Consider the following 19,229-nt stretch of genomic DNA (forward strand, 5'->3'; position numbering starts at 1 on the left):
GAATGCGATCGTTTCCCGCTAATTCCCATTGATGGCAGATGTATCGCATGTAAAACCAATACTAATTAGTCTAAATTCGAGGTATGTGTACCGGTATCGTTAACGTCAATTCCTTCCTATTTTTCGAACTGAACCCGATATTTGGACAGAGAATATGCGCATGAAATTTCGATAACAATGTGTTCAATAAAGACAGCCGAGACAGCTTTAAATGTAGGAATGTAGGCCAATGTAGATATAAAATCACAGATAAGGGGTCATTGTCTTTTGAGGCGTCCCGATTTGAAGACACAAAAATATGGTAACCCTAGTTATAAATATAAGAAATACTTTTACCAAACCGTTCGAGCGTGTATGCCTGTGTTGTGCACCCCTGTTCTAGACTAGTGGTTCCCAACCTTTTTTTGAGCCACCAAATATTTTTTTTAAATGAATTTTGTAAAATCTCGCGACCCAAGGACAAATTTTTTTGCGACCCCTGATTCGTATGCCGGGATGACACTTACGTGTAATATAAATATGGCTCTAATATGATTGGTCAGTAAGAGTTAATATTCTTTATGTATACGTCTCATAGTGGACGTATATCAAAACAAAATCAATAAGTCCTTTTCGCGTCGTTTTCAAGCCTGATATATGCTTGGCCGAGTGTTTGTGACCCCGGTTGTGTGTCACTTTTTTCGCATATTTTCAATTCTACGAGTTTTATATATATCTGTAGGTATTTGAAAACTAAGAAATATACAATGAACATGTTATCACTTGAAAGAAAGTAATTTGAGCGAGTGCGCAATCGGTTTCGGCGCATAAACAAGCTAGTAATCATTACCCGCACAGAAATAAATACACAAAGATTGCGCTCGCTTGAATCTGCTGGCGAAAACAATCGCTCTTTGTATCTGGAATATTTTGCATTGCGTTTCGCTCCAGAATGCCACTCTTATCTCGTTTGAACAAAAAAACTTCTAAACAACGAAAAGCGTTCTAAACAACGAAAAGCGAAGTTGTGACGCAACAAATAGCTGCGTCACGCATAACGGCTTGTCTACGTTTGGTTTTGTTCTGACTGAGAGAGGCATACTTCTGTTTTTCTCATCTGTTTAGATATTCTCTTGTGATTATTTGAATAATATTCTTGAATCGTACTGCGACCACGATCCCTTCGAGATCAACTGGAAGGTGGGGTCGGGACCTCTGTATTCTATTCAAGAATAACCCTGTATTCTGTAAGAGCCCCCTGTATTCTATATAAGATGGAAAATTACAAATTATTTCAACGTCTATTCATTATCGTTGGGGGTAACCTACGAACAGTGATCGTTGGGACAGAATCGGTTCACGAAGTCATCCTGTACAAGCCAGACAAACAAACAACAACAACAATCGATTCTCTACAATACTTTCCGTATGATATTTAAGGACACTTGCATAAATTAGGCCAGTCCAAATTTTGTTTATATAAGAGTATGACTCAATAGCATTGTTGGCTTTACTGAAAATTATATTAAACAGCGAAGAAACGAAATAAGTGATAAAAACCGACTCTCGAATCAGTTCTTAAAGCTCATGGACGGTTCCCCGACCCCTGAAAGATTCACCATATACTTTATCACTGAAAACTTTTCAACGCTGATTTTGAGAGTGTTTTGGTGAGTTGACGCTTTAAACTGGCTTCCATGGCTAAAACTATCCTTTTTATTCAAAACAATAAACAACGTGCCGCTGATAGCTAATTTTAGACTAGTCTATTACAGCGTTTGCGTTATCAAATTTTGATGTGGTCCTTGGGAAACATGATGAAAATTACGTTATTTTATTTACAACTATTTTTTGGAAATACAACTAAAAAATGGCGAATAACACGCAAAACTATCGAAAAGAGGCAATGTTTACAACCACGTTTGAGTATCTGTCTGAGCAAAAGAAATGTCTGAGCGGCGGCATAAAGACCGATTGTTACGTCATTGTTTAACTTATCGCTAATTTGTAACTGTATGGAAATAAACAAGGAAATCGATGCTCGGGGAAACCATAGTTAACTTAATATTAGTAAACCATGTAGGCCGCGAGCCGAGGCCCTGAAAAACGCCTAGAAAGTGAGTTTCGTAGCGCACATCAGGTAACTACCTGAAAATGATTTTAAAATGTTCCTTAAAAATTTAGTAACAAATATTGCCTTGTTCCCACTTCCAAAAGTTGCACGTTTTACGGAAAAGACGCTTTTACTACAAGAAATATGTGCTACGATCTGTCCTATATTCTCTACATTTTCGGCACTGAACAATGACTTCTGCATGACGTAACAATTGAATTAAACCAGCTGTTAGCGAGCGGATGAATATTAGTTATTTCTGCTCGACCTTGCGCTGAGTTGGACAGGCTTTCCATAGCCCTGTTTAGTTATTATTAGTTAAGTTATGCTAAGACGTTGTTGAAAAATGTATAAGTAAATTATTAAACACTTGTAGATCCTTACCACGGATATGGGCCGTGAGACGAAACCATGAAAACGCCCAGAAAATGAGTTTCGTAGCGCACATCTGGTAACTAAATAAATTCTTCAGTTTTGTGTGAAAACGAACATAATGAACGCATTACAGCTTGTTCCACAATCCTGGTGCGAAATTGAATATAAGAGGTTCCCGGAAATTCAATAACCATAAGTTTACAACGCATACATAAGAACTATACAATTCGAGAGCCCTACAGCACACTAACACAAATGTATTCCTGTAATGTTTTGCCTGACCAAAATCGGACTTCCTCAGTCAATCATAATTTATTAGGTAGATTACGAAAAATATGGCATACATGTAACCAACAACAAAAAATACTTTAATTGTGTGACAGGAGTCGGGAGTGACCTCGAAAGCAGCGACACCAACAACGCTGATTCACATTTGAGAATAAATTTTATGTAATAACCACAAGCAGTTTACAACAAGAACAGCATAAAAAGCTACATCCATTTTATGGAAGCTATCAAGTATCAAACGTATTTATTTTTAAGCAATGAAGTCACAAATTAACATCGTGAGCACGAAAACACAAATAAATCAGTTATTTCTCACTTAGAAATTTACCGCAAAAGTCAAGAAAATTAAATGAATGTACAATATGTACATAACACAGTGAACAGAAATATTACAATTTACAATTAATCTTTTTTTAGTTTATGTGGTTATGTATTTGAACAAAGGCAATAATATTTCTAGAAACAGGACTACGACACTAACAAATGTCCGAAAAAAAAACAAATGTATGATACTTATTAAATCAACTGTAATATCTAATTCACTTTCTTCTGAATTGTTTTCGAAATCCACTATCTCAAAAATCGACTTTTCCTCTATAGGTGTACTGTGATTTCTGCAGTCAATACAAAAACAAAAATCTGTGCAATTTAAGTTGATTTTGGCACACTTTCATAAATTATTTTGACTATTTTTCTTTGCAGTTTGCCAACTCAAGAACTGATTTGAGGGCCACATGCTTCTTCAGTGAATCATTGTTGGGTGGAGAGTATAATCCTTATGTTTGACAGTGTTAAATAGACGTGCCCTGGTACCGTATCATTTACATTCTTCATATCCTCTTCAAATTCCTCAGCTTTATTTATTAATACCTCGTTAACCTCAAAAGATCTTCATAGTCGAGGGAAAAAAATGAATTGAAAATCTCAATGAAGTCTCCAACATGAATTTGATGGGCAGTTCCAATTGCAGAAAAGTGCTAAAGTATTTCAATATGAATAGCCCATCTAAGCTGTTTGCAACTATTATGATTCTCATATACCTTTAAGCTTCAAGACTTCTTGTTTAATCCATTTTATAGCACTGATAGCAGCAGGGATCAGAGCCTGCGTTAGGTCGGATTGGTGGAACATTGCCGTTTTCTTTTGTAGTACAGTATCTAAAATAAGGAAGAAAATAATATTTGGAGCAGCATGATTTTAAAAATACCCCTAAATACTAACTAATACCTTGAATACATAATGCATTTTATCTGATGTACTAAATGAGCGTATATATGCTCATTGCATGTTCTACAGTCCAGCAGTGTTTGCATACCATTACTAGACTATATCTACACTAAATTTTGATATATCACAGTCTGAAATGTCCTATGACAGTATGAGTATGGACTATAGACTATATTTTGAAACATCAACTGTTTGTCTACAACTTCATTTCTCACCTCTCAATCATTTCCAATGCTACCTTTCTTTCCACTCCGGCATAACTTATCATTGCTTCCCAGGTTCTTGTCGACTCTATGAATTTAGATTTAGACCAACCGACATTAGTAAAATTGATTAATTTCTTCTCTTTCACACAACCATGCATTACAGAAACAGCCATTCATTTCTATTTCCAAATATGCTGTGGCCTATATAGTAGTATAAGTCTGCTGAATAGTCAAGAAGAGTCATTAAATTAATCATAAACATTTCATGCAAGCCAGAAAATATCGTTGTTTGTGACATATTACAGTATTATTCTAGGTCTAGCCTTCCTTGGAGTTACCGCACCGTACCTATTTAACAACGTCTTATGAGCTAGTGCTCAACTAAAATTGCTATTTATGGCAAGGATATACACGTGTTTAATATCTTACCTATACTTTTCAACACCTCCTTAGAATAACTGGACTAATATAACCGGTAACTGAAAAAAACTATGGAAAGGCTACCCAACGCAAAAGCTATCAGTTGAGTACATCTGATATTCATCCGACCACTGGGGATCCACCTACAGCTGACTAACTTGACTGTTACGTCGTGCAGAAGTCTGCGTTCATTGGCCCATGATACCGGAAAAGCAGAGAAAATAGGACAGATGGTAACACATATTTATTGTAGTAAAAGCGTCTTTTCTGTAAAACGTGCAACTTTTGGAAGTGGGAACAAGGCAATATTTGTTACTAAATTTCTAAGGAACATTTTAAAATCATTTTCAGGTAGTTACCTGATGTGCGCTACGAAACTGAAAGATAAATGGCCTCGGCTCGCGGCCTAATGGGGAAACTTTCATTGCCAGACTGTCAGTACCGGTACGCTTATTACATAAAACGTCATCGCTCCAACGTCTGACTGTCCAATCTTTCTATGCCTATGCATTTCTGTTTTACATTACATTATTGTTTTAATCTTTATGAAACTACGCGAGAAACTGGATTAAAATACAGAAAGAAGAGGTTAAATACCCTACTGCTGTATATAGCGTTGAATACGACTGCTGGATCGAGTTCTCAGCAGCCCACTTCATCATAAAAGGCCGTTTCCGAACTGCCGTCAATTTTTGTTGAAGCGGTTTATAAAAATTCATAAGTAATAAATTAAGTCGACTTTATGTTATTAGTAGCTGTCAAAAATTCTGAAAAAATCTATAGAATTAAATTCATCAAGAAACTTTTTTTCGTGGTACCCCAACTTTAAACCAAATACGTACTTGGTAGATTTTGATGTCTACCTTGTTCATCCATAGTTCAATCAGAATAAAATGAGAAACAACAATTTGGCGCCGAACACCTGAAGCATGTCATTCCCGAAGTTCAATTGTCAGCATAAAGTCTTTCATAACCTTGGTAACTCTTGCACTAGAATGCGGCGATTGTATTTTTGTACTTTCTTTTTATGTATCAGTTGATCATACAAAAACTAAATATTACTTTGTACACCAAAGTACCATGAACGCAGAATTAAAATCAGTGCTCACTTTTCCGTAAGTGTTCGAGCTGTGATTTTATGCAGTGTTTAACGTTTACCGAAAGTTTACTACCGTAGTTTAAATTTGATTTCGTTGCCCGCTCAATATCACTATAATCCTAACTACATTGAAAACGATTGAATGGACCAAGAAAATACGTTTATTTTGTAACAATAGTAGTAAGAATAGTAACAATATCTAGAAAAATTGAACAAAACAAGCGAACATAAGGTTGGATGCAAAAAGGATTGAAGCCAGTATGTGCAGAAAGAAGCATTATTTAAAACGTTGATAATAACTTATTTGCAAAAAGTGCACAAAAACGTATCAAATTGTTGACAAAAATATATATAGATGTCATAGTTTCCACATTCTTGGCGTCTTAGAGCGACGACGGCTTACATCCCGTTTTGCATAGATTTATCAACTGGTTAGGTCAAAGGTCAACATTTTCTCTCTTATTGACAGGTATCTTTCTTTTAGATATGTGAATATCATGTGTATGCGTTGATTTCTGAAAATTATTTGAACTCAATTAAATCTTGCTTAATTTCTTGGGATAACTTAGACTTCCGACAAGAATAGGGCTCCTTCCCAGCTGTTCATTACACCTAAAGAACTATTGCGTATAGAATGACTGAAATTTTTATTAAAGATGCTATTCAACGAATCAATTTTACTATTGAAAACAATTTTTTAATGTTTTAATGTTTTTTAATTTTATAATAATGTAAATCTATGCTTCGCTCAAGTGTTTACCTGAAGTTAATACACAAGAAGGCTTACCGTGTAAGGATGCATTCTCTGCAACAGAACTGTTGCTTGGCGAAGGTGTATTATGAGCTCGGATTACAGGAGCAAAAGCACTTTTCTGTTTCACAGCCGATATCATGTTAGCAGGTGAGAAACTAAATATTCCAGGAGTTGTACCGTGTGCTGGAAGTCCGTTCACGGCTGCGTTTGGAGATGGTGGCAATACTAAGAAAGACAACTTAAGTCAGTTTTTGGTACGAAGATAAAAACGGATATTTGTATAGTGTTGTACTTATTTTTATATTTCCACTGCGCAAATTGTATCTTGACTATTATCATATGACACAATCATAATATCGTACGTGTAATTCCTTGTAAGGTGTGGCATCTGAAACTATAGCACGCGGGATATGTTGACAGCGGGGAAGGCTTGGTATAATCTTTGATACTGTTAAATAGTTGTGCAAGTGGGCTAATGTAGTTTGTAATGTGAGAGTATTTCTGCTCCTCTTGAATTTTTTAGTTAGCAACTATTGTTTCTATGGGATGATATTTCCATTCCGCATGGCCGAATGTACTTGCTAATTTATCGCAATGATGGCAGATCCGTCGCTGAAATAAAAACGGACATCTACCTTCATTGTGGAAAACAAGCAAGCATGATTCTATCTTCATCTCAATTGCAGATATTCTGATTTGAAAATGATAATATATATTGATAAATAATTCTTACATCCAGGATTACAGAACATATTCGCCGAAGTATTCGTCATATTTGTGAATGTTGGTGCACCAGCATAGCCGTTCATTGCACTTCCGTATGGCGGCGCATTTGTTACAGCGCCTATTGAAGACAGTCCCATGTTTACGCTGCTGTGTGGAGTCGAATGAGGAGAGAATCCCGTTTTTGGGGACACACTGTTTCCTCTGGAATAGCCTGAAAATAAACGTATAATTAGATTTTTATTATTGGGAATAAAAAGATATTTCGATTTATCGCCGGGTTGTCAAGGCATTGTTTTCGATGAGAGCTAGTATTTATTCATGTTTGATAGTGGCAAGCATTAATTGAAACGTTGACTCAGTGACTATCATTCTCTAGCCAACTGAATTCCGATTCAATAATGCCATCTCCCAAGAGTATACGAAATTGATACACACTTTTTTTTTAAGATCGTAAACAAAAACCGACTTGGATCACTTTTAACTAAAATGCCAATCATTCCCGCAACTAAAATCCCAGTGGATCTGTGTGGTGATGACTAAGTTAATAAACAATTTTGGATTGAAAGAATTTAGTTTCCATTTTACACGTGGACTAACCCAATTTGAACCGATTCTGGATAATAAAATCCTCCATATAGTACATTAGTAGTTTTTCTTTCTGTGGATATATTTATGGAATTATGTTTTTATTCCAAAATGTTGTTTGTATTTCAAGTATGTGGGGCAAAAATGAATTTCGATTCTGTATCTAGTACCTTTAAACTCTCGGTATATTGGCCGAAATATTGAATACTACTTGGAAGAAATTATTGATCGAATGCTTTTATGAAAATATGCAAATTACAACTTCGATATATCTTTTTTATTCAAATTGGGCACATTGGAAGAGTGAGCGCCCCCTAGCGCCCCTAAGTTTACCGGAGTCGCTACCGTTGGCAGAGTCCAGGCGATCCGGCGTCGTGAATGAAGAATATTGGTTTGGTACTGTCACTCCGTTATATCCTCCCATGCTGGCAGCCATCATCGCGCTTGAAGAACTTGTAAAAGTATTTTGGAGTGGCGGTGGTGGAGCTGCAGGCATTTGGTTGTACGGGCGGGACATGAAGGCTTCCATGACGTCAGCCGCTCGTTTCAAGACTATTTCCTGTTGACGCAACAAAAGCTTATGATTCATGCAATTTTGCATTGGAAATCAATTTTATTATTTAAAAGTCGGGAAAAGTTTATTGGATTTTGTTATGATTCAGCATGATTGTATGCTAATTTTTTATTAAGATTAGGCAAGAATCAGTCCTTGACTATGCCATTGATATCAATGCAGATTTGTAGTCATACATTTTTACATATAATTCAATTAATTCTGTATTAAAAATGTTGATAGTACATCCAACATTATAAGTCTTTGTTTTATTCTGAACATCTCTAGTAGTATTTTTAAAAACTGTTTTTGTGCGAGGCATAATCGATATTGCGGGGAATTTCAAATGAGTAGACAAAATTTCTGGTACTTATCAATCAAATTAAAAATATTGAAAAAATGGAATAGAATAAGGTACCACAGTATTTATTTATTTGTTTTTAATATATACATAAATATTTTAACAGTAAGCATCATATCTCAATATAGGTATCACTATAAATCGATGGAAAAATCGGAATGATCCTTCTTGTATATATTATTTGTATATCGAAAGTTTACCTACGCTCAAACATGGCGGTCTTTTATGTATTTTCTTTCATAACTAAAAATAGTTGATAAACATACCTTTGGCAGTCTCTCCGGGTCACCAGGGTGTCTTGGTATCGATTTTAACAGTCTTTGGAACCCGTAGTCAATGGTCGGTTCATTTAGCGCTGAGAAAAGATAACATTGAAATTAACGAATTGATTTAATTTATTTTGTCGGCGAATGAACTGTATATATAAATAGAAAATACACTGTAATTTTGTGGCGAGTGTTCATATGATCAAATTTTGACATACTTATAATTACGCATACTTCAACTTTAATAATATATGATATCTTTTGCATCATAAATGAACTCATTTAATGAACATGGATATTTGTGTACCTGTGTATACGAATCTTCCCGGCGAACCTTTACAAAATTGCTTGTTTTTGTATGAAAGTGTAACTTCTACGACTCCAGGCAAATGTCGAGGAGGAGTTTGTACTCGAAGTGCGTGCTGTGTGATTAGCTGAAAATTGGATAAGAATAAGAAATAAATATCATATTATTGTGTTTTAAAATCTATTAATGAGAAAGCGAAACCTATTTATTGGAATGTAATACATATGAATGATTCAGCCACATCTGTAAGCGTAAGGGTGAAATAAATTACTACATTTTTGTGAATAATTGGTACATGGAATCGTTGTCTTTACAATAATTATTCATATTATTTCCTCGTTTTTCGGCGATGTTGTGATGAAATATAAAGATAATAATTTTAAGATGAAGTAGACTTCCCTACAACTAACCTCACTCCACACGATCATAGATCCGAAGACAACTTGTATTCCATCAAAGAAGTGATCTCCCACGATAATAACAGTTGCTCCTCCGGTCGTCCACCCTTCGCTTGGGCTCATTGCTTTTATGACAGGCGTGGCTAAAAGAAAATCCGATTTATAAATGCTAACAACAAAAAACTTGACCACCGTGTAATGTGACACATGGTGCGGGACACTTTTTGAGTAAAAAATACGTCAAAACGAGATGGTGTGATGAAAATTTATTCGTCTATACGAACCACAAAGCCCTTGCTAATTGCGAACGGTTCATGCTAATGGAAGCACGCGTCGAGTATGAGACATTAACTTAGTGCCGTTGACTTGTTCCCACGGGACACAATATGAGGGCCAATCGGTGTTTGGCGCTTTCGACCGTTGACGAGTCTTAACGATTTTTTGTCAAGTGATAGATTTTTCTCTGTACTTTTTGGCAATGAAAAATTCTAGTGTTTAATGATAACTTAGATAACAAAACGTTCGTTGATTTTAATGTAATGTTTTGGTTGTGGAAAGAAGGGATGCCAAACATACTAATTTACATAAACTCTAGTATAGAACATGAACGTTAACAAAGAGATTAATGCAATAAAACACAAATAAACCTCTCCATTTTTTTTTTCTAATAAATAAATATTTTGTTTTGTAGAATTTAATACTCAGCTATTTAAAATATAGGAAAGGGTATTTAGAATTTTTGATATCAATCACTTCGCCGTGGAATTTTGTTACAACGTAAAAAAGTTATACATTTCTACATTTTAAGAATCTATAGAGAAAGCAAAAGATATTGTTTACCGCACAATGCTGGGAAATTCACTTCAACTACAATAACAACTACTGCATAAATCCCAAGGGTGGCTTAGCCTCATGACTATGCAATTCTCCACTATTTAATATATAACATAGAATATGATTCAAAAGACAGTTGAAGTCGTCATCGCAATAAATGACAGCAACAGGTGTCGAAGCACATGTGACGCATATGTTTCTATTTTAGAAATCGCTGAAACAAAATGGGCGACAGAGACTGCTACCAATATATTCGTTTTTATTGCCGACTAGAGTATGTTATATATCGTTCATTATGCCTAGGACCATTGAAGTAACTCAACTCGTTTTACAAATATAAATGTTCATACAATACATGATGCAAAGGATACACAAGCACGCGCAATTATACATTCTATAGTTTAGTTGTAATATCGGCATATATTTTTGTACTCATTATTGTTTCGAAACTCTCTGTATTCTTTTATTATTATACCTAATATATAATTAAGAGGATTTCTTTTTATATTTTTTCAAATATTGCCGTGGTTTATTTTCAATATCCCCGATAGAAGTCGGTTAAAAGACGCGGACTGTTCACCTGACTTGAAACGGCCGTTTGTGCCCATAGGAATATCAAAATATTAGGTCACTCATGTCAAACGGTAAAACAAAGTGCCGATCTTTTTTAATAGAAGTCTCGTTTCGCCAGGGAATTTGTTGCGGTAAATAAACCATGTCATAAAATACATATCATGTTTAAAGGCTTTAGTTTAAGTGAGCGACCGTTTGGGTCCCAGTGCGTCTAAAACAAAGTTGGTTTTCCGTCAGTAGCGTTCCAACGGCAATGTTCTCACCGACGGTTCGAGTTAAATTATGAAAAATCGATTCATGGGAAACAGCCGTTGATATCATCTGGGGATTTGGGGTATGTGTTACGAGTCACTTGGGGACGATATAAAGTAGGCTTCAATCCATTACAAACTACTCATATGCTGAAAAATGTGTTTTACTGCATGGGAAATTTGTCAACGGATTATGTATCACCGCGAATATTACTTTTTCTTATATTTTATTAAAAAAGAATGATAACTAAGTTGTTAATAAGCTCAAACGACTTAAAATCATCTAAAATGACTCAACAAACTCTTGTAAAACTAAAAAATGCTTTCTGAAGATCGCTTGTATGTTAGATTATGAAATGCTTAGCCAGACAGTTTAATTTTATCATTTATATGAAAAAAATACCTTCTGCCGGTTCTAGTCTTCTTGCTCTTCTACCGTGTTTTGAATTATTGTGAACAAACATATTATCTGAAACGGCGAGTACGTGGCCATCTACGTGAACTGTGGTCGACACGACAACCTTGAATAAGATATGGTTTATATGTTATTTTTTACATGTCAGTTGAATTTGTATATAAATTACGAAAATTGAAATATATATATAATACCTGGAATCTTCTCATATCTCGAGGATTTCCCGCATTTTTCAAACAATTTTGATTGCATTTCAGGAAGAATTTCAAGAAGTACCTAAAAATAAAAAATAAAAACATTTTATATGCATATAGGCCGAATAAAAATACCACTTCGAACAAGAAAAGCTTGAATCAGGGCAGAAATATAGTTTCTCGAACGCTCAAAGCTGAATTAGTCCAGCTAATAGCCGGCGTATAATCAATCATCCGTTTTACAAAAGGATAACTTAGAAATGTTTATAATACAAAATGTTCGATTTCTCGCATTTTAATCTTAATTAAGCACCAAAGCGCAACTCAACGTAAAAAAAAAACAAAAAATTCCTTATTGCTACTTCCCTCATTGCTACAGGTACAAGTCTAATTAGCGAAGTTTCGTCGTAAAAAAGGTTTAATAATGAAACACTATTCCAGTAATAACTGCAGTCAGTTATTGTTAATAAATATATCTCAAAATAAACCAGACTGGCGTATACGATTCAATATTTTTACTGAATTCATAAATAGTGAATGGTCTGTACAAATGAGTAATGCTTTACTAGACTAAAACTGGGAAGATTGCGGTTTCATCAAAAATACTTGTTCCCAGAAAGCTATATAAATATTTGGAATTTTTCGGAGCAGGAAAGCAGTCAGTGTAGCATGTTTGATTACATTCTGTAATTCACATGAATTATTTAGCGAGGTGCGGGGGTAGCATGTTTCTGCTTTCAAAAGGAAAAGCGTGACAAAACGGCAGATTTTTTCGCTCTCGTGGCGGAGAAATAGGTTCGTCCAGATGTCGAGTTTTTATCTGAAGTCCGCATTTGTAAAACACCAGAAACAGATAAACAAATAAAACCTTGTCTGCAACTCAAATACTTTTAGCAGTCCTGTTTGTGAAGTCTAGTTAGACCAACAGGGTGTTATGACAATGAACAAAATATAATTGGTCAACCGTAAAAACTCTACCCAAGTACGAATGACCGACTGTCTTTTATAGTTTTTATATATTGACAACCCTGCCTGTGGTTATCGCCTGACAATAGGAATATTTTCAAAATTTCTTCCTTTTGAATAAAAGGGAAAAGAACGACTGTACAGACATAAATGCTGATCCGATTTGGTCTCGTGCCGGCACAGCGTGTTGCCATCAAACGCCGCATGCGAAATGGTAACTGTTAGGCTCTAATATGATAAAATTCGGCCTAATATAAGAAAATTAAAACATCACGGCCAATGAGCGTTGCTAATTTAATCAAGAACACAAGTCCTCTTTCACAGTGAAAACAATGGTCTTACGACAATGTCGCAGACTCTATCGCATCTGGCGTCTTTTCCAGTCAAATAAACTTTCACGCTTCCGTCCGTTCACCCTATTTTAAGCGAGCAAACGCGCGCGTCCGTTTCAAACAAGGTTATGATAAATTAACGGCAGATGCCATGAACATTGAATAACCCATTTCTGTCCCGAAAATTTGGAAATCGATTTCGGAATGCAAGGCCGAGCATATGTCGCAGAGAAGCGAGTAGGTTGGTCGGCTTTGAAAGTTTGTTATAATGAGCTATTTCTGGTGGAAAATTGGTACAGACTGCTTGTCAAACTCACCCTTACGCTACATTGAACGCCACGAAAAGGTTAATCAAATTTGTATATTAGATTGCAAAAAATGCTGATATTTTACTGCCATTTAACAATAATTTAATCTGTAGAATTTGACAAACATTGGTGTTACATTTTCAAGAGCCATAGTTGACTGTCTGTCTGAATTGTCAAAAAGGATTTAAAACCTCAAATAATAGTTCATTTTACCGTGCGTAATCATATTTTTATTGGAATACTTTTGCGGGCAGGCAATAACATTTAGCGATAACAAGAGCGATACGAAAAATTAGAATATGCATCTTAAAGTTTACACAGAATGAACGCAATCAGAATTTTCACCGATTATTATCAATACACCGGACGACTTATAGCGTTATGGATCAGGACAAGAACCGAAACTCGGGTGCAATATTTTAATATACAAGTCCCTACCTATTACTGCTACTAGGATATCGCGCTTACTTATTTAATGTGATTGAATATAAAAAAAAATAACCCCGACGAGATTTTGGTTTATGACTTATGCATAACACATATTTGATTCATATTGCAATATTTTTCGAGCGTAATAATACCAATCTAATCTCACAGAATAAGCTAATAAGTCGGAAGAATATTTTTATTGATCAAGAAAAATGAAAAATGCAAGGTTAAATCGAAATAACTGTTTTATTCACTGTCATCGACTATCGTAACGGGTTTTCTTTTTAGGGTGATGATAATCATCACTAATATATTAATTGAATCATTTGAATTTTAATGTATTTTTGAAAAAACAAGAAAGCTGTACTCGGCGCCCAGTTTTGATTAACCGACTTTTATACCGTGAAATCCCCGCGCGGAGAAATTTATTTCTCACATCAGTTCTGCTATATTACGAAGCGTTTTCATATTTTCTCAGCAAAGTTTTGTACCAGAAGACATTGGATCTGGGCAGACATACTCATATTCGAAATGAAAATAGTTATGAGCTCATTCCAGTCTGTAGCATAGTACCGTAATGAATTGGCCGGGGACAGGTAAACTTTTTACCTCTAAGATTGACTAAGTTCGTTCGCTATTACAATATACATATCGTTCTACAAAAAAAATTACCTGTCAATAATGACTGGATCAGACGGAGTTTCGTTTCTATTTCCACAACTTTTTTTCTCGCAACATCGACTGAAATAATTATTAATAGTATTTGAAATAAAGAATTTTTTTACATTTTGATATAAATGACTGAAACTTGAACAAAGTATTGGTACAGTATATCCAAAATAAATATAACTATTGGATTCAATCTTGCCACAGGAGCTGGAGTGAAAGTGAATTGTTTTTTGATATTGAAATGAATTGATTTGAGCTAATACGAAAATTTCCAAGTTTTCAAATAAATAAGTATTCTATTAATTAGAAGAGAAATTTTAATACTAATCTTCATTACATTGACTGATTATAAAATTTCATTATTATTTTACCAAGTTAGTCTATCACCAATAAATGGATAAATTTGAATTTATTAATGGTGGTTTACTCTAGTTTAGATTTGCATTCGTAAAATAAAATATTCCACCTGCACATGATTTCATGCGTGAGAAGAACGCGACGCATTTCTGGATTTTTATCCTGACCCTCATAACAAATTGCCTGGAAGGATAAGAAAGATATAAATTATTATAGGTAAATTGTCACATAAAAAAATTAAATTAAAATTCATGATTTATTGTTTTTACGTTGAAAATTGACGGGGAGAATCTCATATCACAGTATATTGCTCAAACTTTATCATTTTTATATTTTATAACAATATTGACTCATAAACATCCAAATTTTGTAATATGAATAAATAAATACCTGTTTGGTGACTGAATCGATGAGACGAACATAGAGATCTTGTTCAGTACGAACTCCTGCGAAAAACAGCAAAATAAATATTTTAAAATAGAACCTTAAAAAACTAATGCAACAATCTATTTGTGGTTAATGACAAGTTGCCACATTTTATTCAGACGACTATCTGATTCAGTTATTAGATAGAGACTAAACCACTGTAAGATCTTAATTCCTCAAAACGCTGTAGATTATCAAGTATATGTACCCGGCCTAATTTGCGGCAGATGTGTAAAACAACAAAATGATACAGGTTTATTATATTGTGCCATTGCTATTAAAACTTAACATGTAAATACAAGCATATTTAGCATGATTATTATATATAACAATTAGCGATCATTAATCAGAAATACGGCTTACATTTCAGAATTGCAAAAAATATATAATGTCACATTTTTTGTATTTCTCTTATGAACTAAAAATTATATTCTCAAGATGTACAATGAAATATATTAGGCATTTTCGCAGTTGCGAAATTTGTTTATATTTGTGAGGGTAGATCCGCAAGTTTCATTTGTCAACTAAATTTGTTAATAATGACAAGTTTAATAATCGTAGCATTCGAGGCTAATTTGTGATCCACAATGTGAAAAGGTTATGTCAAAAACAATAATTTAATTTCCATAAAATTTGAAGCGAGTTCAAAACAACGCGACGTGAACTGCTGACTGCTGAGAACTAAAAAGCCGCCATTTTGTTTTTGAGTATCATTTTGCGTTATCGATTTCCCGTGTGCTTGCTTTTCCAGTTGAAGCAATGCAGTCAGTCAGCGTTCGTTTCAATCCCCAAACGTGCAATTGGCACCGCCTTAGCATCTTATTAATACAGATGCGACATCGATCGGACCCTCTGTCGCGTCAAATCGAAAAAACTTTAAAACGACCTGATACCAATCGACTGCCTTTAATTAAAAGTGACTTTGAGAGATAAAAACATCGACTTTTTCATTCATTCATTGAAAACTTACTACCTTGAAATATTTTACGGGTCATTCGATTTACCTTTAAATTTAAAAATCCAACCGAAATACTAAATTGTATTGATATGTGTGTAGTTTCGCACATTATAATTTTCAATGATATTACTCACACAACTGTATTATGTGTGTTTTGTAAAAAGCGAAGTATTATGGCAGCGATTCCAAATCATAAAGAAATAAATATTAAATTAAATAAAACTATTACTAGAATTAATGACTAGATAGATGAGGAAATCTGATTTTAATATATAAATGCGTGTTTCACGAATCAAAATTAAAATGAACCAAAATATCTATTTCAATTTATTTTTCAATATTCAATATTTTTTGTCCATAGAAACTTCAATATTTAAACAGGTTTATAAATAATTTTTCTCCCAACTTCACTTTAGTTCGTTGATTTATTTTAATATATATCACGGGATATATATTATTCTTTTCCATAAAATGAATATTAAATAGACTCATTATAATAAAGCAGCATAAAGGAACTGAAGAACTTCACATAACGAAATTTTAGTTAAATTTTATTTTTATATATAAATGCAGTATAAGTATTTCTATTTCTATTTTCACGTTCCGAACAAAATAAAAAATAAAATCTAATAACATTTAGAACAGATGGTCGCTTTCAAACCCTGACATTAATAAAATTTTATACGATCAAAGTAAAAAAATAAAATAAATGCATCGCGTCAGGTTTTTACTTTATAATTTTGAGTCTGCCATAATTGAATAAAAAGAAATGGCTTACCGCTATGATAGAGCAACTGAAGCCTATAATGGATTCCATTATTTGTTTTTTCCGATGCTGTGCCTCCTTCCTAAAATAATATAAAAATAACTAAAAATTGAGTAGAATTTTTATGTAATTGCTCTGAAGATTTCGATAAAAATTTCTTCTTATAAATGTTTATAGGAAAATGAGAAATCAAATGGGGAATTTTAATTCTATATCAATTAATTCATTTTCAATAATTGAACAAAAACTCCATTTAGTTATTTAGATAAATAAGCTAATGCACCACTGGAAAAAAATAATATAAAAAGGAATAAAACAAACAGCTAAAGAATTGCAAAGTATGCAAAAATAATGAAAGAATGAACATACCCTTTCGTTTTCGACGAAGTCAATAAATGCCGTTCTTTCAATTTCTACTGGTTGTCCCTGCCTATCATACAGCGCTAATACAAAATGGAAAAAATTGCTTTTCCGTAGATTACTTGGCGGATGCTTCTCAAAATGTGCCCGGTGAAGTCCAACACTGTTCAGTAATAAAATTTGTTGTTAGATTTGGAAGAAACTAAACCTACAACTTCCACGCTAGGGACTACAGGAGGAGACTGTCAAATGTCGTAGCCAATTCCGCATTATGAGTTGAGCACCGAAAATCTGCTGGGACCTTAGACTGGCGTATGACGTATTTATTTCAACAGTACAATAATACAAACGAATATTGTTGACCCATTGGGACCGGTGTGGGCCACGGCGTGCTCGATTAAGTAATTTGTTCGTTAAACGGAAGAACAGCTGAAAATAACTGAATTTTATAACGGAAACAAAGAGGCATAATTTGCTAATTTCAAATCATATTCCAAGTTTGTTTAAGTTGTTTTAAATTTTTTGTCAAGGTAATTCACAATATCAGGCATAGTTCATATTCCATACTCTATATTCAATATTTGTTGATATACACAGCGTAAAATACGAATGAATATATTCAAAGTATAAGAAAATTTACCTGGGCAGTGTGTCCACCAGTCCAGTCTGCACCCACCCTCGCACAGGCGCTAGTTGTTGTCCACTCAAGGCCGTCATTCTCTAACAAAATTAGTGTTAAAATAGGTTTTCCTATTTTTTGACAATTACTTATTTTTGAACTAATAAAACATGCGTAACTTAATTAAGAGTATTCAGATTGTGATTACTGAAAACCTTACAACTCCCGGGATTTCTTAGTTCTATTCGGTCTTACGTCACTAAACGCTTATCATAATTTCTCTAGAGATCTCGGCTGTATTTAACGATACCTATAGTTTACTCGCTGCGCAGCTATCGAGCCTTTTCATGTCAATGCCCAAGGGTTGCCGAGAAATCAGCCAGCACTCCGCAATGGGGCCAGCTTATAAGTCGTCCTCGGAGGATACAGTTGACGAAAGAATAAAAAGAGAGTACACACTTGCATCTCCTACTTAATTCTCTCATATTGCATTCCATGCGGGTGCAGCTTCGTCTGAAGTAAAAAAGGCAACGAGGCCTGTACCATCATCTGTTATAAGCAGTGATATAAAAACATCTTCGTCGTGAAGCGAAAAGTATCTCAATCTTCTCTCTGGCCTAAATCCACACATGCTCTTGTATCCTCTCTTCTTTTGTCTTTGACTACCCCGATAATTATTACAATCTGACAATATTTGGTTGTGGCGTCTGGTGCAATTTGCACTGCGCAGCATACATCGTCCGTATGTCGCAAAACAATCCAATTCTTTTGACTGTCTTCCACTCTAATAATCATACCCATTAAGTTTCGATTTGTGATTTGTGAAACGTCACATATAAATTGGATTTTGTCAAATTATGCAAATGAGAAGGTCTGTCTATTGTGTTCTACGCAAAACGTTGCTCAATCTCCGTCTGGATATGCCACACGCTTATTTGGAGTAATTTGTTATAAAGTTCGCGAAAAGGGCAACTTTTTCTAAGCTTTTCAAACGGCAATGAAATGAAAACGTATTATATGCGTATATTTATCAAATATTGCCTATCTTTTTGTCTAAAACGTGCATTTTTCACGTTTTATCTTGAAGCCTGAAAAATTCTGCTCAATGGTTCGAA

General features: G+C 34.4%; 1 protein-coding gene and 1 long non-coding RNA gene across 4 annotated transcripts; both read right to left on the minus strand.

Annotated features, from left to right (window-relative positions):
- Positions 1-2,763: 2,763 nt before the first annotated feature.
- LOC144425671 (uncharacterized) lies at positions 2,764-4,540 on the minus strand. 2 transcript variants are annotated; one of them, XR_013477590.1, is made up of 3 exons: positions 4,198-4,540; positions 3,796-3,912; positions 2,764-3,369 (listed from the first exon to the last, which is right to left on the minus strand). It is a non-coding gene; the product is annotated as an uncharacterized LOC144425671 (long non-coding RNA). The 2 variants fall into 2 exon arrangements; XR_013477589.1 differs by having other exon boundaries at positions 2,764-3,912; positions 4,198-4,525.
- A 1,305-nt stretch (positions 4,541-5,845) lies between these two features.
- On the minus strand, positions 5,846-18,339 carry LOC120346417 (transcription factor COE3-like). 2 transcript variants are annotated; one of them, XM_039416145.2, is made up of 15 exons: positions 18,136-18,339; positions 17,505-17,658; positions 17,148-17,217; positions 15,376-15,431; positions 15,095-15,168; positions 14,632-14,700; positions 11,925-12,006; positions 11,719-11,836; positions 9,670-9,800; positions 9,260-9,386; positions 8,953-9,041; positions 8,106-8,331; positions 7,195-7,398; positions 6,495-6,686; positions 5,846-6,222 (listed from the first exon to the last, which is right to left on the minus strand). In XM_039416145.2, the coding sequence occupies exons 1-15, from the start codon at positions 18,210-18,212 to the stop codon at positions 6,203-6,205; spliced, it is 1,689 nt and encodes a 562-aa protein (XP_039272079.2). In that variant the 5' UTR covers positions 18,213-18,339; the 3' UTR covers positions 5,846-6,202. The 2 variants fall into 2 exon arrangements, with proteins under 2 accessions (XP_039272079.2, XP_039272080.2); XM_039416146.2 differs by having other exon boundaries at positions 8,118-8,331; positions 18,136-18,338.
- Positions 18,340-19,229: the final 890 nt, after the last annotated feature.

The sequence above is a fragment of the Styela clava genome, chromosome 8 (assembly GCF_964204865.1).
Source record: "Styela clava chromosome 8, kaStyClav1.hap1.2, whole genome shotgun sequence".
Lineage (NCBI taxonomy): Eukaryota > Metazoa > Chordata > Ascidiacea > Stolidobranchia > Styelidae > Styela > Styela clava.

Coding starts and splice junctions, on each gene's coding strand:
- LOC120346417 (XM_039416145.2), bottom strand. CDS start 18,212: ATGACGGCCTTGAGTGGACAACAACTAGCGCCTGTGCGAGGGTGGGTG. Junction 14,701..15,094: donor ACGCATGAAATCATGTGCAG/GTGGAATATTTT, acceptor TAATTATTTCAG/TCGATGTTGCGAGAAAAAAA. Junction 9,801..11,718: donor AAGACTAGAACCGGCAGAAG/GTATTTTTTTCA, acceptor ATTTTCTTTTAG/CCACGCCTGTCATAAAAGCA.